Raw genomic sequence first — 21,142 nt, 5'->3', positions numbered from 1 at the left:
CAGTGAACACCTAGAACCGGCCATACCTGAGGCTCCGTTCATCGCTTCTCAGGCAAGTGAGGGATGTAATGAGACAAACCCACCGGAGCCGTGGTTCTGTCACCTGCAGCTGAAGTCCACACGCACAGCACACAGCATAACCTGACACGTTACTTCTGATTCAGGAGTTAGTCTAGGAAACAGGGAGGACTCAAGGCTTGTGCTACGGATCGGGACTGGAGAAGGGACATCTTTCACTTCCTACACTAATTCAACAAGGCCGTCTTTAAGCAGCACCTGTCGTAACGCTGCTGGCCCCAGTCCCAGGTCAGCCTGCCTTCCCCACAGGACCGAAGGAGGCATCGGCCGCAGTGCCGTGAACACATCCTGGGTCGCCCACAGCCCCGAGCCCAGACAGCGCCAGCAGCAAGGGTGCTACGGGGCCCTTTCAAAGGGAGCGTGAAGACGAATTAACCGCCAGCACCTCCCCGTGGGCATCGCGGACCAAGGCTACTGCCCACACGTCTCTGGACAACAGAACCTGAAGACAAGGCCACCGGGCGCAGGACCAGCTCTTAACTACAGCTGCATGAACTCAGGGCCAGTGGGTCAGACCCCGTGACCCAAGGGACAGGGATGATGCACAATCAAGCTGTCAGGGAAAGGGGGGGGGGCACATCCTACGATGAATGCTGTTCTCCAGCTTGTCAGCTAGGATCAGAGCTGCCTTGTTTTCTGGGCTTAGATCCGAGGCTCATGAAGCTTAGCAACTATAAATAACAACAATCCTTTACATTGTTAATGCTTTGGTACAAGCTTTTGAAAAACTCCTAAATGGCAGAAACTCCTGACTAGCAGCCACGGAATGGCCTAGACGGGTAGGTTAGGTGGTCTGTTTTCCTGTGCAGACTTCCAAGGCCTGACCAGATACCCGGAGCGACCCGACACGCAGTGTCCTCTGCCCTACAGGTGGCGGGGTGGGCATCGCACCAAGAACGAGCTTATAAAAAGGAGTTTTATTAAATGAAAGAGAAATCTGCTCGGTGGGTCAAATGCGAAATAGATATACAAAAACTTTACACCCGTGTCCCGGAGGAGGAAGGCCCCGTGCGCTGGCCCGGACCCGCCCCCGCCGCCCCGAGTCCTGCCCGCCCGTCCCGCAAGAGGCTGCGAGGGGCATGGCAACATCTTTGGCACACGGCCTCCCGGGACACTGTCCCTTAGAAAAGTAGACTTTCCGTAGTAAAACCTCTAAAAACACCTATTTCTGCAAAATTATGTGTTTCTGTAAGTGGAGCTCTGCAAATATACACGTCTTTCTGGAGAAAAGGAGACCCCATCCGAGGGCCCGCGCGGCCGGGAGCCATCAGGGGCCGGAGCAAGACGCGTGTGTCTGCTGAGCGCCCCGCAGGTCACATGAGGTCGTTGAGCTCTGCCTCCAGTGCCGCGGCCATCTCGTCCGCCTCCGAGCTGCTGCCCTCCTCGTCCTCCCCGCTGGACTCCCCGCTGGACGCGCTGCCGGTGTCCTCCTCGGGCAGCTTCCGCTTGTGGCCCCTGCAAGACAGGCGCATGCCGTGACACGCTCGCAGGGGCAGGCACACGCGCACCGGGACACACACGCGCATCAGCACCCACGCACCTCGGGACGCACCCACGCAGCGCGGCGCTGTCCCGTGGGGCCATCGATGCAAAAGCGCTGTCACAGTTTCAGTGCGAGGAGGAGATGGAGCCGGGGGTCAAAACCGCACGGGGCCAGCAGGCCCGGGACACGCTCTGTCTGTTCCCATGCCGCCAGGCCCCCGCATCCAGAGGTGGCCCGGCAGCGATAGTCACGGAGTCACGGAGGAGGTGACGGAGCGCCCGTAACCGTACGGCTCGTGGGGAGAGGAGTGCGGACCGGTGGGAGGCCTGGAGGGCGTGCCCCTGCTGTCCGTGTCCGGCCCCTGCCCTCCCCCGGGGGAGCCCTCGCAAACCGCCTTCTCCCCAGAGCTCCAGACGCTGTCACCTCTGATTGGCCCCAAGGAGAACCAGACGGGAACAAATGTGCAAAGCACGACTGGAGAGGCTGGGTCGGCTGTGGGAACTACTAATGCCATTCTGCAGACATGAAAGCCAAGGCACATCCCAGGGGACCAGACGGGGCCGTCACCTGGTCCGGCCCGAAAACTCCACTTTCTTTAGGCGGCTTAAGAGGAATTACCCTGATGACCGATGACGCCACGATGGTGGCGGCTGCCTCCGTCCTCGGGACAGAGTTGGCGGACTCGGACCAGACTGTGCCCGTGAGATTTCCGCAGCACGGGGCCCGCGGTGGGCACAGCACTCCCCCAGGAGGTGCCCGCTGGCCCCGAGTGGTGTCCCCAAGCCGAGGAAAAGCGGCCTGACCACACGCCCGCCCTGGGTCTCCCCTCACACAGGGGCACCTGGGCCTCACGAGTCAGCCCCCCTGTCTCTTGTGCTGTGATGGTGGGGACACAGGCAGGCCCTGAAGATTTTCTGGCGCGCACACACACACACACACACACACACACACACACACACGGCAGCCGCACACAGGCGTGTATATACTGAGGCACATGCAGCACACATACAACGTAGAGAACCACACACGTACAGGAAATTGGAGACCACGGTGCTGGTGGAAGGAAAGGTGTACGATTTATTTAAGAGAAATACCGCCAGCAAAACCAGATGGAACAAAAGACACGTTGCTGATCGGTCACCGTCCCACCTAAGAAGAGGATGTGCCTGTGGCAGACAAGGCGCCGGGAGCCTGCTGGGAGGCCGGCAAGGACACCCAGAAAGAGCAGCCCCTGGACTGTCCCTCGCGCCCCAGGCTCTACCGCGTGCGTGACCGCCAGGGCGGCAGTGCCCTCGCCCGACCCACCAGAGCACTTTGTCAGTGCCACCCGCGCAGTCCAAAGTTTAAACGACCATTATTTTCCCATCGGCTGAATATTTTCTAAGGAAACAAACGTTTACGCTGTTACAGAAAACAAGCTGGGCTCAACACTGAAGTGCAAAGTGGGTTTCTCTTATCAGCACCTGACCATTAAGACCTAGGGTTGCTCCCTTAGGAGATCTCTGGCAAACATACAAGCAAAACCGGTGTAAAGGGTTTCTGAGCACAGGGATGCTTCAGGGAAATCACCCCAAACACTAGGCCGTAGGCCTCCTTTGCCCTTGGCCCCCTGGAGGGCGGCGTGGCCTCAAGGCTCTTGGCCCGCTGCAGTTCTTGGGACGCGCGTGCGTGGCTGCTGTTTTCCGCTCCGGCCGTTACGGTGTTGGCGGAGCGTGGGACGCCCGGCAGCACCAGGATGCACTCGGGCACAGGAGCCACAAGGTGCCCTTCCCGGGTGCGATGCCGGGCGCGTGGTGGGCCCGCGGCCACGCCTGCTGAGGGGGTCCCGCCCGCGGACCTCATGCCCGGCTCCCATTCGCACGGAAGAAGGGGCTGTTTGGGGGCCCCACGTGCGGCGGCTCACGCCCCCCAGCTCTCTCTGGGGGCGAATGGTGTGGACCACCTCCTGCCCCGTTTTACGAGCTGGTGTGTCGGAGCGTTCGGTCCTGAGAGCTCTTTACGTAGCGCGGACGGCAACTATTTCTCAGGCGTGTGCCGCACAGATTTGTGCTTCTCACACTCCGAATGGTGAGAAGTCTTAGGACTATCAGTACAAAACTGACCACGTAACCTGAGGTCACAAATACTTAGGTTTTCTTTGCAATCTGTTGTGAGTCGGCCTCTGAGTTCATTTCTGAGGCAGGGTTGAGATGAACCCTGCATCTGGACACCTGTGGCAGCACCGTTTAGTCAAAAGGAAACTTGAAGAAACGTACACAGAAATACGTATGGATATACACGCCCATGTTCAGGGAAACCTGCAGTTTGAAGGAAGACAAGAAACCCCCAAACGATGTAGAGACGAGAAAGTCTTCGTGTGGGCGGAAGAGACCACAAGCAGAGCCACACACACGAGGTCAGAAAAGATCTGCGAGACGAGGCCACGTGTGACCTAAGACCTACGAAACAACCCGCTTTCGAACTGGTAACACGGGAAGTAACCTAATGGAGAGAAACGCTCCCAAATCAGAACACGACTGACCCAATAAACTCAAAATGGACAGAAGCCCTGAGAAAGACACCAGGGACTGTAACTGAGGTGATCGGTGGGCCTGCTCAGGCTGCAAAAGTGAACACGAGAGGCCGGAGCCCCGAGGAGCAGGGACGGCGTCCGTGGCTGCAGCACGTGGGCTGTGTGGCCGGCGCCGGGTGCCCATCTGTAGGGCCAGAAGCTCCGGTTGGGCCCAAACCAGGGCAGACACGAGCCTGAGGAGACAGGTAGCTCAGCAAACGGTTAATTTTGGATTTGTAAGATGTCCTGAAACAAAAGCTATTTTAAGCACAATTACTCTGAAGCCTCTGGGATGACTGTCCTTTTGCTGAGTGGTGACAAAAACAGAGACGTGTTTAGAAATGACACGTAGGCGTAGATGAAACAGACCGCCGCCCGTAAAAATGTCAGGTGGCCATCTAATTCCCATAAAAAGGGGTGTGCGCTGTCCATACTACTGTATGTGAACACCACCGACAGAAATAACGTCCATGAGCCCTGCCCGGGGAAAAGAGTGGGTGGGCCCCGAGGCCTCACAGGGAGACACCGGGCGGTCACGATGCGTGTGCGGCCCGCGCTCCCCAGGCCCCCAGACCGACAGCATAGGAACACCCGTCCCGGCTGCTGGTGAACGGTGCTGGCTGTGCCCCATCCCCCAGGCACCCAGCTGGGCCCCAGGCCTGCAGTGTGAGGGGGGGGGGGGGTGAAGTCTGTGTCCCACCAGGGTGCGCTCACCAGCGGCAGCTCCCCCGGCACGATGACGCGTCACCCAGCCTAACCGCGAGCACTGTCAGAGCAGCTCTGTGGCCCGCGCCGCAAGGTTTCCCAAGCAACGAGCGCGAGCCATCTCCCGTGCCTCCTGATGCAAATGGCCTGCTCTTGGCCCAGAGCCGGGCCCGCGTCCAAGCTCCCTTTTGTCCCTTTGACAGCTTGACACAAAAAGCAAAAACAGAGCGGAGACAGCTGCTGCCCGCGGGGACGAAGGCCCCCAGGCTCAGGAAACAGCCGGACCCTCTGTGGAGGGGGGACCGGGAACCGTGGAGAAGCTCGGCTCCCCAGGCAGAGGCGGGGAGCACCTGCAGGCAGGGCCTGAGGGGAGAGGAGGGACCCCCCCACCCCCAAGAGCAGCACCAGGGCAGGACAGGAGTTAGCCGTCAGAACAGCCACCTTACAACAACGATACTGTGTGATAACATCTTTTGTGGAAACGTCTGACCTGCACCTGGGGAGCGTCTGGGACAGAAGCGGCCCACACCTCGACAGGCTCACTGCGGCAACGTCCTCGTGCTCAGACACCTCCCGATGACGCGGAGTGCTGGCATGGGGTGACACGAGCCCTCTTTTCCACCAAATCCGTGAGGTGGGTGTTGTCGCTCCCATCGGTGGCCGAGGAGACCGCACAGCCACATTCCTGCGGGGCTGGACCACACACGACCCCACGCAGGTGCCGGGTACGTCAGAGACACGGTGCACCCGTCCTACAGATCAAGGGCTCTCCCGCAACAGGGTCGTCTTGCAGGGAATTAACAGAGGGAGCGAGAGAACACAGATGAGCCCCACTCGGGTGGTCGTGCGGGGCGTTCCCACGGAGCCCAGTGCGTGGCTCAAGACCAGGGAAAGACGGTCAGTGCCCAGGTGGCAGTGCGGTGTGCTAAGGCTGGTCTCACCCTTCCTGTGACAAAGCAGAACATGAGACGGACTGAGAAGAGAGAAAACCCTTACTCCTGGTTAAGTAACATCCGGAGAATAAATTTTTATACACGATTAAATTTTAGTAATTAAAAAGCACCTCAGGCCTGCAGGTCACGGCTAACAAACGCCTGTGAACGACCAAAGCTTCGTCTCCCCTCAGCACAACACACGTTTATGTTGTTTTTACAGCCACGTGTGCGGTTCCGCGGAGAAACGCGAACAGATTTAACGTGGAGAAAACGGAGAGCTGGAAACCCTCTCACGTTCAGGGTGGAAAAAACCCTCCCACGCTCAAGGCGGGAAATAGCACGAACAGGAACAAACTTCCTCCCGGACGCTGCAGCTTCCGAGCACACAGTTCCACTGGCGCCCCAAGTGCGCCGAGTTACGGACGTGGATGTCTCAGGGACCAAGGTAAACACACGCCGGCATCTGACCGAGGACCCCCAAACGGCGCCCACAGGGCATGTACTTTTCAGCTCACCGGTTAAACCCGCTTGGTTTCCCGGCAGAAAGAAGCCACAGGGCTGCACGCGGCGAGGTCACCGTCTCGACTAACAAGCCCTTCTCCTGTGTGTGCGGGTGCGGGTGCGGGACAGCCCGGTCTGCATCCTGCGGAACGGTGACGCGCAAGGCGGACCGAACACGTGCACGGCGCGAAGCAAGCGTGGGCACCAGTGGGCGCCTGCTCACCTCTGAGGACAGACGCCAGCAGCGGCCGGCGCCTCAGGCACAACTGCAGGGAACCCGCTCCTCGCCGTGAGTGGGGACACAGGCAACCGGGTCACCTGACCCACGGGCTCGGGCCTTGCCTGGGCGGCGGGGGGGCAGCCAACCCCCACCGCGCGCTTCGTGCCGTCACAGCGGCGGCGGCCCCCAGGGTGCTGGCTCCACCCGGCCCGGCAGCAGGACTCACCTATCCTGGGCAGGACGGGTGTCTCGCTCAGGGAAGCCAGGCTTAGCGAGCGCGAGTGAGTACATAACCCGGAGTAACCCGGCAACCAGGCTTATCGAGTAGATGACGGGAGTGGCGGCTGGGGCATGAAGCGTGTCCTCAGTGAGTCCTGGACACGGATGAGCACAAGAAAGCCCTGCTCTGTGCGACCAGGACACGGAAGGGCCCGGAACAAAATCGAGGCCTCTCACTCTGACAGACGGGCAAGGTTAAAACACAGCATACTTGACTTGATTCGGTGGTTTTGCCACAATCCTGCATGGAGCACGCTCCCCAAACGCGGGTGAACAAGAGGTGGGCTCGGGGCTCCGGGCGCCCCAGCCTGACGGGCGGCAGGAAGGCTGTGCTGCTTTCCCGACGGACAGGCAGGCTCCTGTCACCGAACGCCAGCCCGAGGTGAATTTCCACAAGCGTCTCGAGACCTACGGGAGCCCCCGCTTTCCGACAAGCGCCCTCGCGGGACGGCCCACGCAGGCAGCGGCTTCAGCACGCGTGCCTTCAGGGACCCGTGGTCGGCAGTCAACACGCAGGTGTCAGGGCGGGGGAGGGACGGTCCCCAAAGCACAAGCGTTTGGATCCCCTTCGCTGTGACTGGTTTTGGAAAGCCTGACGACTGACGCGAAGTTACATGTAACGAGACGACTTCTAACACCTCGCAGGGAAGGGCAGGACGGCCGCCGGTGCCCCTCTTCGTCACCTCCCCGTCCACGTCCTCACGTCCTCGTGCAGCCTCACCGGCACCGCCGTCGGCAGACGGGTGGGCTCACGGGCGCTCACTGTGACCCCACACTGTGCAGGGCCCTGAGGAAGAAGTCCTCCCCGTGACCGACAAACGGGTCACCATCTGTTCTCGGGTCACGGGTCACACGACCCACTCATGCTGGTTACGCGCATGTTCACCCCGGCCCTCGTGCACTTCTGATCCTGCTCCTTCCTTCCTGCCTCCTCTGCACGAAACCAGCACACCCCACGTGACGCCCCAGGACGGGGGCCGTCCCCTCGGACACCCTTCCCCGCCCGGACCCCCGCGTCACGCCCTCACAACCGCCGGCGGTTTCCCTGGTCGCATGCCGGTGCAGACTCGCCGCCCAGCTCAGAACCCGTGCTTCCTTCCCGCGCTGTCACGCACGGTCCACCTACGTGTGCCGCACGCGGCCACGGTCCCTGTGCGTCCTGCGGAGCGGCCGAGGGGAGAGGCTCACAGCACGTCGCGCTGGCCCGCCCGCTCGCCACGTCTCCCGAAGCCTCTCGTTCCCACGGCCTCGGCGTGGGCGCCGGCAAGCATCGCGCTTCTCCACGCCACGGGCCCGACGGTTGCGTCCACGCTGCCTCACGCAACTGCTTTCTCTCTCCACTCGGTGAAGAAAGGACAGAACTCAGAATTCTTCCTGCCTGCCTATCACCCGCTCACCCCCACGGGGCTCGCTGCTGTCCGCGTGGACGTGGGTTCTCAGCTCTGTCCGGGTCATCGGCTCCGTGACCGAGGAGCTCCCTTCGGAGTTTCCCGCGAGGGCAGCGAGTTCTCTCAGTTCTCGGCCGGGACGTCTCCTCTGAGCTTCGTTTGCGCCACAGCTCCGCCTGGCTGACGGCCTTCTCTCCCGTGTGGCAGCGTGCTGCCCGGGGGCCTGGGGCCTGTGCAGTGTCTGATGAGAAGCGGCTGCCGGGCCCGCGGCGCCCTCGTCTGCCTTGCGCGCTTCCACCGCGATGCGTCTGGGTGTGGCTCTCTGTGCTGAGCCTGCTTGGAGTCCGTCAAGATTTCGGGACGTGTTAGAACGTCTTCTATCCGATCTGGGAGGTTTTCTGCCCCTGCCCCTCCCCTCCGCGCTCCGACGGCTCCTGCTGTGGGAAGGTCGGCGCGCTAACCGGGGCCCCGCGTCTCTGAGCGCGCGCTCCCCTGCTCGTTCTCTCTTCCGTGGTTCGGACGGACCCCCGGAGCACATTTTCTTCCTCGCTGCCCTTCTCAGCGCTGTCCGTGTACTAGCTCTCGTCTTCCCGCACGGCTCCTCCGGCCCGGAGCACGCCTGGGGTGGCCGTCGGGAATTGCTCCGTGAGCTCGGACGTCGGGCCGCGCTCCTGGGCGTCTTCCCTTGAGTGGAAGCGGCCGGGTCCCGCCTCTCTGGCCAGGGCAGCTGCTGCGGCCTGGTGACTGGCGAGCTCATTTTCCTCCATCTGAGGCCCAGGGCGCAGCCCGTTAGAAGAGAAAAGCATGTTAAAATGAAGCCATGGCGACACCAACATTCACCTGTCGTGTCGGCCGTTAGCTGCCACCAAACACTGTGCCACAGAAAATGAGCGTCATCACCTGCTCTCATGGAAAACCATTCGGCCTTCCACGGAGGCATGAGGCCACCAAGTGCCGGCCTAGAAACGCACGTGAGGAGCACACGCACACACAAGCACGACCAGCACACGTGGTGTTCACTCCAGCTTCGTGTGAAAACAGCAGGAGACAAAACCACGTACGAGATACAGGGGAGGTGGCTCTTAGAGCGAGGTCAGGGGGCAGGGCCACGACCCGACTGCAGGGAACAGAGGGGGTGCACATCCTAAATTACACCCCAGGTGCCAGAGCCACTGCTGGCCACACGGGGGAGATGCCCCACTAGCTTCCACAGGACAGGACGTCCTCGGGTCAGCAACGCCCCAGACTTCTGTCCCGGCCACACGTCTGCCCGGGGCTGAAGGGGACCCCGCCCGGGTCCACCGACACCACAAGCACCTTTCATGTGTGCCAGTGCCCCAGAGCATTTTAGTGCCGTCCGTCCCGACGCTGCAGTGAGACTGGGGGAACCTTCTGGAAGGACGAGACCTGCACAGACTGTGGGGAGAGCCCCCCCAGCTGTCCGTACGTCTGCAGCGCAGGCTGGAAAGGGGGAGAGAGCCAGCGGGACTGGGCGGTGTGAGCCTGGGACGTGTGTCAGCGATTAGCCGTCAGCCGTGGATTTCTGTAATGTGAGAGTTACCGACCACGTTATGCTATGTTCTTTGGCCGTTAACCAATTAATAATTGGTTTGGCAGAAATACTGTCCTTTTCGCGTGTCTGCTAACTCTAGAAGCGATGGAAGTAGAGTCTTACATCGAGTTCTAAGTCGCCTCTGCCGAATGCGAGCACAGAGCGCCGCAGAGGGTCCCAGTGGGAGACCCGGGCCACCGTGTCCGTGCCAGCCGCCTCACCAAGTGGTGGGGACAATGATGCATCTGTACAGTGTCGCAAACAATTTGAAGGTAACTCATTTGAGCAAATGCTTTTCAAACATATACTTGACTTTTTCATCTTAGAGACTGACCTCAAGGAGCGAGCGTACCCCACAAGCACTGTGAATAAAACGGCATCCGATGTCGCTGATCTGAAAAAAGAACGAATCATTTCTTGGTAGACAAGTAAAAATCACCACCCTTCTCCTTCCAGTAAAACTGGCTTTCAGGTTCAAGGGACAAGAAGATCCGTGGCGCCGCTTGGCCTCGTGGAACCAGCAGGAGGCGATGCCGAGCAGACCTTCCTGTGGGAGCCACACCTGCATCACTGTCATCACATGCGGGGAAATCATGAAACAAAGGCCTCCCACGTGCAAAACACAACACAAAGAAACCCAAAGCGTTTTAACTTCAAATAAAAATACCATCATGTAAAAACTTAAAAAAACTTCACTCCACCTCTAGTACCATTAAACGAGAGTAAAATACGGCCAGAAAACCACACTCGCCAACTTCCCTGGCAAAGAAAGAACGAGGCCCCCACGCCCGAGTCCCCCGCGGCAGCTGATCGGGACCCGCCACGCGCCCCGTCCGTCCGACCCCAGTGAAGGGTCAGAGCCGTGAGGCACGTCTGGAAACACTGAAGCTTTTCCGACAGCCACACGTCCAAGTTCCAAAGAATCAGGGACAGGCCGGGGTGGGGGGGCCGGCCGACGGCTCTCTGGGGCGGAGCGGTTGCCGTCTGGGTGGCAAGTGGAAGGAAGCGCTGCGGGAAGTGAGAGACTCGGACTCACTCCCCAGCTCTCCGGACGCTCGGGGGCCGGGCTCCCAGGACGCCTGGCGCCCAGCGGGGGCTCAGCCGCGCGTCTGGTCCTGCTCGGCCCGCGGCACCCACCACCACACACCCGAGGACCTCAAGCTCCTGTGGCCATGTCGGCACCTCCCGCGTGGACGCTGTCCACAGGACGGGCTGGACGCCGGGCTTCCTCTGCCTGCACAGGGCTGACCGCCGAGACACAGGACACCCAGCCCCTCGGGACCAGAACCGCGCTGCTCCGCGGTCCCGTCCAGACGGCCAGCCCCCAAACCACATCAAAGCAAAGGCTCTTTCCAGCAAGCCCCGGTGCCTCTTGTTTCTGGGCACACCGGAGCAGATGGGCACTCTCGGCCTGCCCAGCGCCTGCGTCCACTGCCCGAGCACAGGCTCCTTCCTGCGGGCTCCAGCCAGGCCTTTCTGGGTCTTTGTGAAAACTGCTCTGAATTTATTTCCTACGTGACAGAGAAAACAAGCTCAACCAGAGCGCGCTCCCCATCTCTGAGAAGCCATCACCACCCTTGGCATCAGCCGGCACCACCACAGAGGAACTCAGAGTGGGCGGAAGGTCGGCTCCTCGGAAACCCCAGCGGGACCTCTGCGTGGAGAAGGCGACACAGCTCAGCACAAGCATCGTGCTTCTCATCAAAGTTGTGCCCTAAGACGACCGGACAGCATTTCAACGTGGCTGGAAAGGTCTGCCGTGGGACCAGCAGGACGGCCCCGTAGCACAGCTGCGGACGCACGGACCTTCTCCGAATAAAATTCCGACACACGGACAACGCATCTCTACGTCCCCTCCGTGTGCCGCTAGAATTTCTGGCCCGATCCTGTCTTCTAAGTGGACTGGCTCCAGTACACCAAACTCTCTTCAAAAGCATTACTCACCTACAGAACGTCTTCGGGTCAGACCAGGTGGCTTATAAAGAAAAGAGCCCCCACACAAGCAAGGGAGGGGGGCTGTTATGTGCAGCTACGTGCACAGGCTGTGCCGGCCTGCCAACGCCATTTCAAAGGGGAAAATGAAGACACGGGGAGGTTCAAGGACTCGCCCACGGTCGCATGGCTCACAGGAGGCTCCAGACGCGGTTCTCAAACCTGGTACCTGGGACGCGTGTCTACTCGCTTCTCACGACGGCAGGGTCAGGCCCTGCGAGGAACCCCGGCCTGGCACGAGCAGCCGTCCGCTCGCACAGGTGGTGCCCAACACTCCCGCACACGAGGGGCGGGACGGAGACGCCCGTCAGCAGGGGAGAGAGGTCGCGCGGCAGCAGGTGCCCCGCCAACGCCACACGCAGACAGACCCGGAGCAAGAGCCGTCTGGACTCTGAGGGACACGACTCCCTCCCCGGGCTACGGAGCGCCCGCCCCGCGGTCAAGCAAGTGTGGACAGAGCGAGGAAGGCATCTCCCGATGTGCCAAATTCGTTGGCCTCCCACGCACCCTGGTCCACGAAGTTCCCGGAAGATGCATCTAGTCCAGCGAAGTAAGAGAGCAAAGAAACAAGATGCTGGAGCCGGGAACGGTGAAGGCCTCTCCGGAGGCGGAGACGACAGTCCCCAGCAGGCAGCAGGGCCCGGAGGGGAGGCTCGGGACACTCGGGACAGCGGTTCTGGCTCCGGGCAGACCGAATTGAGCTGCGGTGGGGAGAATACTTAGAAAAAGGCCGAAAGGAAGGAAACTGAGCCAAGAGAACATGACGTGATGATCAAATCCAAGCGAGACAGAAAGATGCTTCAGGAAAGACGTAGAATCCTGGCGCGCTCTTTGGTCCGGCACAAGATGCGGTCACGTGGACACTGAGCCACCACCAGCAGGCACGGTCAGGCCACCCGCGCCATAACACAGCCGGGCACGTGAAAAATCACCAACTGCGTCAAAACGTGCTGGTCATGGCGTCGTCCTGCCCTCCGCGGCGGGGCCGCCCGGGTCAGGCAGGCGGACGTCTTACCACTTACACTTACACAGGGGAAAGACCCAGATCTCCGTGAGTGGCAACTGAAACAATAAAGACTGTGATAAAACTTCGCGTCACCGTCAACATAACATTCTGAAATGCTAAAGCCTGAAGAATCTGTCACGTTACCGCATCGCGCCTGCAGACCTCGCCTGGGCCGGCCCTCACCTGCCCCCCTCACCGGGCCCTCACCCGCACCGCCTCACCTGGGCCCCCGGCTGTCTGCCGTGCTCCTCTCGCTGGATGCTGTGGCCTCGAGCGTGGCCCGGGGCTCCCGGGGCAGTGGCCGCTCCTGCGGCCCCTCCTCCTCCGGCCTCCTCTTCTCGCTGTCGCTGTCATCACTGCCCTCTCCTAGGATGTCATCCACCTGGCAAAGGGGGAGAGTCAGGGCACACACCCGACGCCTACGACCCGACCCCCACGGCAGGGCGGCGCGGCCCCATCTGGTCCCGACCACGTGCGCTCGCCTTGGGCATAGCTGTGAGTCTAGGAGCGTGCCGGGCCGAGCCCGAGATGGGTGACAGCCCGGACCTTTGCAGGTGGGACGTGAGGTGGGCCAAGAAAGCAGAGAAGGCCCAGGCCGTTCCTCTAGCGGGGGGGCCCTCCTGGGATCCCAGGACCCCTAGTGTGACCCTGGGGCAGGACATGCGGACAGCCCGACAGTCACTTCTCAGCGGCAAGACTCTTAACAGGATTCTCTCTCCAGTGCGCTAACGAACGCTGTGGTGAAGAAATCAAAGCTTTCTGTTAAAATGCTCATGATCAGGAAGCCGCACTCGACTGCTTTCCAGGAGGCACTCTGGAGTCTGGGGAGGGGGACGGCGGCTGCCGCCAGTGGGGCCCAGCTGCGTCCCCAGAGGCTCAACAGAGGGTGCTTGTCCCCCTGCCTGCTCCAGGGCGCTTGTTTTCTCCCACAGACCTCACATTTAACCATTCACGGACGTGCCACGTGAGGGTGACGGGAACTAACGGCCATGGCCCAGGGTCAGCGCTCCCTGCTCCCCCGCAGCCTGGGGGAGGTCGGCTGTCCAGCAACCCGAGTGCCGGGCCCCCAGGGACGCCCACCGAGGGGATGGAAGTTGCCTCCTAACAGCCGTCGAATGGCAGAAGGAGCAGTGACGCCAGATTCGGGGGAGCCTGGAGACAGAAGATGGGGTTCTAGACTGGGTCCTGCCTTCCACCTGTCTGACCTTGGTCTCCGTGCCTTTCTCTCAGATCCACCACTCTTTCAGCAAAGACACCGGATGAGGTAAAAATCAGGTGGACAGGAGAGAAGAAGGGAAGGAAAAGGAGACAGCACACGGCCACTGCAGACACGTCATGCGTCGTGCCGATTCCTCTGGGTTTCCGAGCACCCGCCTCCAATTCCGCTCTTGGAACACTGTTTTCTCAGAAAGCGATGCTTCACCGGCGCAACTGATACTGTTCTTTTTCTTGGTTCTAAGTTAATATGTGATGGAGAAATTGTACGGCCCCCCCCCCCGTCGGGTGGGCTGGGGGGTCGCACAGCCCACGGGCAGCACAGCCAGCCTTTCACAGACCCATTCGCGGTCACAGCAGCCGAGCCCGGCAGGCAGACGTTTCTGGACTCCACTCCCAGGCTCCGAAGCTCTGAGGCAACGCCTCTGTGACGTCCTGAACACCCGGACGAACGCCTGAGAAGTGCCAGACTGTGTCAAGATGGTAACATCGACTTACTTAAAAAGGCACGAAGTGGAGTTTGGAGACGACCATACTAACACTACGCGTCGCTCAGCCCTCAGTACCATGACTCAGAGCTGAAGATGTTTCCCCCCCAAAATACCTGAGTAACAGAGTCCACGTGTAGAAACTTTACTCAGAAAAAGCAGTGATGTCAGAAATCCTGTAAGCCAACATAGTAACATTTTTATGACCTTGAACTGGATCAGTATTTAACAAGTTTATCTGATCTTTGGTATGTTTTGTTGGTTTTTATTTTCATTCACCTGAAAGTATTTTTTTTAAGTTTGCTTATTTATATTGAGAGAGAAAGCAAGAGAGTTCCAGTGCATGCGCAGGGGAAGGACAGAGAGGTACGGAGAGAGAGGATCCCAAGCAGGCTCCGTGCTGTCAGCACAGAGCCCAACGTGGGGCTCGAAACCATGAACCGTGAGATCATGACCCGAGCTAAAATGGAGAGTCGGACGCTTACCTGACTGAGCCCCCGGGCGCCCCTTATCTGATCTTTAAAGCTGCTTAAAGTGGGTACAACAGGAGGAGATGCTTATTGGTCTCTGTCCCTGGTTCCTGACAGAGCCCCTAAGCCCCTTCAACCTGATGGCTGACAGCATCATCCTTTTTCCTAATGAGGCAACTGCAGGTGGGCTTCTGGATGGGGCTGGTCACCAGAGCCCAGCCAGAGCAGACGCCTGGGGCCTGCAGCCCCACACCCGTCCTCAGGGAGGGGAGGGGGCTGGAGACTGAGTTCATGACCCGTCACGCCTCCTCCACAACGATCCCCAAAGTGCGGGGTGCGGGGAGCTTCTGGGTTGGCGAACGCACCCACGTCCCGGCAGGGTGGCCCGCTCCCAACTCCACGGGGACAGAAGCTCCTATGCTCAGGACCCGCTGGGACCTCACCCCGTGTGGCTCTTCATCTGGCCGTTCCCCTGTGTCCTGTCACATCCTTTATGACACGGTAAGCCACTCAGCGTAACCAAGAGTGTCCCTGACTTCCGGAGCTGCCCTAGCAAACGATGGAACCCCGATTCGCAGCCGGTCGGTCACAAGTACGGGTGACAACCCGGGACCTCCCCCTCATGCCTGGCATCTGAGGGGCGTGGGTGTGCGGGTCCAGGCAGTGTCGGAGCCACTCAGTGTGGCCCCCACACATCTGGGCAAGAGCAGAGGAGTGCTGTGCTTTCCTGGACGAGTCTCAACAGCTTAGCATGGGCCGGCGGGTAGGACAAGAGCCACTGGGTGTGGGGTGGGGCGCCGTTTCCCCAACGGCCAGCCCACCTGCCGCAGGAACCTGGCACTGGCCACAGCCAAGGGGAAAGCGGGGTCTGTGGGAACCCTGAAGGTGCTCTCACGGCAGCTTTTAGACTTTGGGAACTTGGAACTACAGGGATGTAACGGCAACTTAAATGTTAAATTTTAAAAAATGCATTAATTCAGAAACACCAGGTTTTCGGCTCATTCCAGGAAAGAATATTCCTTTCCAAGGAAAGGCAAGTGGTGAGACGTATTTAACTCACGAAAACTTTGATTTTTCCCACCAACAACTGGGTGGCGCCCCGAGGAACCTCCCGGCAAGGCCCGACAACTGCAGCCTCTCCTTACAAAAAGGGTCAAGGGCCTGCCCTCCTGCCCCCCGCCAGTCCCGTTCGGGGACGGGGCTGCTCACACCTCCCCTGCCAGGCAGCGGGCACCCCCACGGGGCCGTGAGCTGCTCTGCACGGACCGCAAGGCCGCAGGGACACCGAGGGACAAAGCCTGTGACTGACAGAGGGAACGTTCCGACACGGAGCAGCTTCAACCCCAGACCCGCGATCCGTTGGTCGCTCACTCCCAAGGAGCTCACGTGCAGGTCTCGGGTCTCAATCAAATGCAGAAACAGTGTAGCAACAGCTAACTAAACAAAGCAACAGCTTTATCAACGGGTTATTCACTGCGAGGTCCTTGGAGGTGACACACGGGGTTTGAGCTAAAGGCATTTAGCAGAAAGCACAAAACTAATTCTAAGCAGCTACGTTCAGGCGTCACCGCTATATTCCCTTGGCTGTGCGTACTCTTTGTTGATGCACGAGTCTATTCAAATCGTTAGTATTAAATTTTCCTCTGAAAATATTTCAGGCCTTTGACTCTGCATCATACCTTTTCAAGAGAAAGACGGGAACTTAAAAAATCAGGTATTTTATGTCTGACCACCAAAGTACAGTCACTGCCTCGGAGGCCGCGAAGTGACCCATAAAGCGTCAGCAGCGCCGCTGACCGGGAAGAAGTCTCCTCGCTCCTCCAGCGTGGCGGACGGCCAACCAACGCGCGTGCCTGCTCTGCCAGGTGTTTGGAAGGTTCAGAAACATCCTGCACGGCCAAGCTAAAATTGTGGACACATGTCAGAATGTGGTCGTACTCAAACTGTGCTTCAACTTGCTCTCCCTCGTTCTGTTTTACTCCTATAGAACAATGGACACCTTTCCAGGGCTTTCTCTCATAAAAAGGGAACTACGCACTTTTTGAAAACCAGCAATCTGCAACGAACCACTTACTTTATATATACTATTTAAAAGCTGCCAGGATACATATTTCAGAATCTTAAGAAAGACTTGAAAAACAAGCGTGTAAAGACAAAAACCTCATTTTATGGTAAATTAACTACCGAAGTCTCTCACACAAAAGGCCCACACGGATCACATCAAACACCCTGGAAACCGGTCCCATCGCTCACCCGAAGACGCAGGCGCACGAGGAGGCAGCTGAGGGGACGGTGTGGGAGAACAGACGCCTGGAAAGGTGGGCGGCCCAGCCCACCGGGTGCGGGGACCCTGCAAAACAGGCATGGGTCCCGCACGTGCCTCTACCGCTCCTGCTCGCTCCGGGGCGGAACTCGCAGAGACAGGGACCCGACACCCCCGGACAATCCCCCGCGGGCCATGCGAAAGTGACCGTGTTGTACGCGCTGGCTGGGACTGGGGTGGACAACCGTGCGTCCTGGTGACTCGGGACAGTGGCGGGTCGGATGGAAGGAGACGCGTGTGCAGACACACGTACGAACGGGCTACTCTAAATGACCGGACGAGGTACCAGCCACACAGGTGCACATCTCTGCTCGGCCGCAGGCGCAAGCTTCCCAGTCACTCCGACAGGCGACCTTCTCTCTTAATGAAACTGAAATGGTGTTTAGACACATGAAGCTTTACTTTCCCGCAGGATGACGCAGAGAAAAGGGGACAGAGGCAGCGCTGCCCAAACCCACGTGTTCTGCCCCAGCCTGCCCAGGCCTGGACAAAGCCTGCCGTTCTCTGGGCTGCAGCGGCCCGGGAGCCGGGCACGCGGCCGCCGGCCACAGCTCCTTCTCCGTGGCCTCGGTGTGGCGTGCCTGTTCCCAGACTGACCTCATGGAGCGTACAGGACAGTCTGGGACACGAGAAATAAATCGGGATGTATGTCCACACTATCCTAGTATTAAAAAGCTATCTTCACATTATTGTCTTCAACCTCAGGTGTTGTTTCTAAAGCTCAGTATTTGTTAATTATCTCGAGATCCCTGGGAAGTTTGTGACATTAGTTACAGAGCTGCTGCTTCCTAGAACGCGACAGGACCCCACGTTAAGGCACGAGGAATTCGCTCACAGTGGTTTTTTTGCTGAAACACTCTGGGAAGCCTGCTTGCCCACGGAGATCCCTGAATCTCATACCTATGTTAATGGGTCCACGAGTACCTGCTCCAAACGGAAGCGTGTGAACAGAAAGGTCACTTGGCAAAAGTTACCGAGGCGTCTCTGCCCCTGCCCCACCTCTGTGCCTGATCACGCTCAGCGGTGACCGTGAGGCTGCCCAGGCTGTGCACTCGCAAGGCGAGCCTCGCCGCCCAAAGGGCTGCACGCAGAGGAAAAGACCCAGGCTGTCGTGAAAACAAGCAGCTAAACCTCTGCAAGAACTTACCGCTAACAGAGCGCGCGCACAACACCCGGGATCAGACACCCCGGATCAGACTCACACGACTCGGCTCAACCACGCCCGGGACTGGCCTCAAGTAACTCTCAGAGTAATCTCTGGCCAACAAAAACCAAATCCCACCACACGCCCTGCCCTGGGCTTCCTCTCCAGACGCAGTCCGCGGGGCCCTTCTCAAACGCGGCCTTTCCCACGCGGCTCGCCGTGGTCCCGGGGAGAAGGGAGCTGGGAGCAGACACAGGTGTACCACGTGACTCCGCTCTCAGGAAATCCGACGACGGGCCAGCCAGTTTACAGCATCAGAAACTAGTAAATTTATGCCTTTCACCAAAGCCTGGAGGTTTTCGGGCACCGTTCCTCCAAGAATCTTGTCTCGCGCCCGTCTCTTCCCCCTCTGTGGGACTCGGACGGCCCACACGCACGCTGAGTGGAGCTCTGATGCCGACCAGACGTGCCCGCGGCTCCGACCGCTGCCTCAGGTGGCAGCTGCAGCCCTGACCGTGGGCCCTTTCCTCCTCCTACCGGCACTGTCTCCTGCCAATTTTGGGGACAAGTGTACAGAGAGTGTATTTTCCAGTTCTGAACTGCCCACCGTCGTTCGTCGTTTTGCATTCGCTCCAAGGCTGCTCCCTTCTCCCCAGGGAGCATGGCCACTGAGATGCCTTAAGGTGCTGGTCTCCAGGGCCCGATGTCCGGGCTGGCTTGTGTGGGTGCCTGCTGCTGCTCACTCAGACTGTGCCCGGACGCTCCAATACTGCACCCTCTTACCGCCTCTGGGAACACACGCGTGCACTGTAGCAGGTTTAGCCTGATCAGAGTGGATCAGACAGAAAGTTCCGCCTCAGCTTCCATGGACGCTGTCTTTCCCAGGTCTATCAGGGTGTGTTCCGTGTCTGTGCTCCTGGAGGTGAGCCTGGGGCCCGCGTCGGCTCCTGTACAGACTGGGGGGGCCCTTCTCTCAGAGCACCCTGAGCCGTTGCCCAATATGGTGTGGCTGGGGTGACCCATGGGGCTAAGAGGCAGGGAAGGGAGCCTCCATATGCTTTGGGCCACAGGCTCCTGTCCCCAGACCCTCTGCGTTTTGGGTGCCTACCCCAGAATGGCAATACAGCTCCATGACAGGGGCTGACCCAGAGCAAAGCCTGGGGGAGAGACGTACATCCCTCCAAAATGAGGGCCAGAGCCGGGGACACAGGAGAAAAAAATGCTCAAAACCCCCACTAGCATCGCTTGGCCTTCCCTGCTGCATGGTGCTGACTTCCATGAACCAACTTCTTCCCTCCCTCTCTCTAAGGAATTCTTTTTTTTTTTTTTCTTTTTTTTTTTTTAAGTGAGCTCTAGGCCCAACGAGGGACTCGAACTCACGACCCTGAGATCAAGAGCCGCATGCTCTCCCGGCTGAGCTGGCTGGGCGCCCCCAGGGCCCTGCTGTTCCTGTTTGTGGACCTTAGCTGCAGACCTCACAGGGGGCCAGGGAGGCTGGGGTGGGAGGCAGGGGTTCACCCACCTGGGCCAGCACCGGGGCCAGTGCTGCTTTGTTCTTCCTCCCCACGCAGTGTTCCCTGTGCTTCTCAGACGTGTGCTGAGGCATCACGGACTGGTCCTTTGATTACATATGGCAAACGCTTTGTTTACTTATCTGACTCTGAACTAATTTTGTTTTAATAGGATACTGAACTTTTAACTTTCAAAAATAAGTTGTACGTTTTAACTTGAAGGATGGAACTTTTCTACTTTGGAGCCACAGCCCACACATCCCACCATAAAAACTGCTCATCAGCCTCGGAACGGACAGTGAGACCTCCATTCTGCACTTCCCTTGTGTGTTTGCTTAAAATGAACACACATGTGGGGCGCCTGGGTGGCTCAGCTGGTTAAGCGTCCAACTTCGGCCCAAGTCATGATCTTACGGTTTGTGGGTTCAGGCCCCACGTCAGGCTCTGTGCCGACAGCTGGGAGCCTGGAGCCGGCTTTGGATTCTTTGTTTCCCTCTCTCTCTGCCCCTCCCCCACTCATTCTCTGTCTCTGTCTCCCAAAAATAAATAAATGTTAAAAAAAAAAAAAAAACAAACGAACACACACGTGACTAAAGCTCGCCTACGGAAACCCAAGGCTGTGATGCAGACTCCCGCGGGGGCGCGACGCCCTGCGAGGACTTACAGGCAGAGCACAGAGCTCCATTAACCCTGTGGGTCCTGCTTTGGACAAAACACGAGTGCATTACTGACCGACCACGACCACAACTAAAACCGTGTCACAGCCACACCTGCGTGTGCCCCCAAAGCTGGGGTCCTGAGGAGCTTCTGGAATAAAGCTGCTTCATCTCAACATTTTGAAGCCAACGGACAACGTGCCTATTTTATTCAGAATACGTACTCGCTGCCAGATGGGGCAGACCTGCCATCGGGTGGGAAGCCGCTCCTGATGCCCGAGTCCCGCACCGAGCGAAGCATCGAAGCAGAGGGGGAACGTGCTGGTGTGCGGCCTCAGGCTGAGGTCACCACCCGGCAGCGCCCCGGCATCGTGTGACTCCTCCGCCGATAACACGGGTGAGACCGTTCACATGGATGGACACCAGGGTGCACGCATCTCGTGGACTCTCAGGGTCACGTGGCTCCCGGGGACACTCCGCTTAGCCCGGATGGGCCCCCTTTAACGCCCCAGACACCAGCACGCCCATGCCCGAGGCCCCACTTCCTCTCAAGAAAAGGACCACCGTGTACAGGCAGGAAAGGTGTGAGCCCACCGCACGTGCTCATCAGAAACAAACCTACACGTTCCACAAGACCATGGCCTC

At 59.2% G+C, this 21,142-nt stretch overlaps 1 protein-coding gene across 4 annotated transcripts in view; it reads right to left on the bottom strand.

Moving 5' to 3' along the window:
• Positions 1 to 980: 980 nt before the first annotated feature.
• CTDP1 (CTD phosphatase subunit 1) overlaps positions 981 to 21,142 on the bottom strand; it is a 56,332-nt gene continuing 36,170 nt past the window's right edge. Inside the window, exons 12-14 of one of the 4 annotated variants that reach the window (XM_042961405.1) lie at positions 12,912 to 13,072; positions 10,027 to 10,086; positions 1,307 to 1,533 (exon numbers count right to left, since the gene is read on the bottom strand). In XM_042961405.1, the coding sequence (XP_042817339.1) occupies positions 1,392 to 1,533; positions 10,027 to 10,086; positions 12,912 to 13,072 (363 nt within the window). In that variant the 3' untranslated portion in view covers positions 1,307 to 1,391. Of the gene's footprint in view, positions 1,534 to 10,026; positions 10,087 to 12,911; positions 13,073 to 21,142 lie in introns of those variants that run through there. The other 3 variants (XM_042961406.1, XM_042961407.1, XM_042961408.1) reach the window with 3 other exon arrangements.

The sequence above is a fragment of the Panthera tigris genome, chromosome D3 (assembly GCF_018350195.1).
Source record: "Panthera tigris isolate Pti1 chromosome D3, P.tigris_Pti1_mat1.1, whole genome shotgun sequence".
NCBI classification, from domain to species: Eukaryota; Metazoa; Chordata; class Mammalia; order Carnivora; family Felidae; genus Panthera; species Panthera tigris.
Note: the sequence above shows the minus strand (reverse complement) of the source record. Positions and strands in the feature narration are given on the sequence as shown.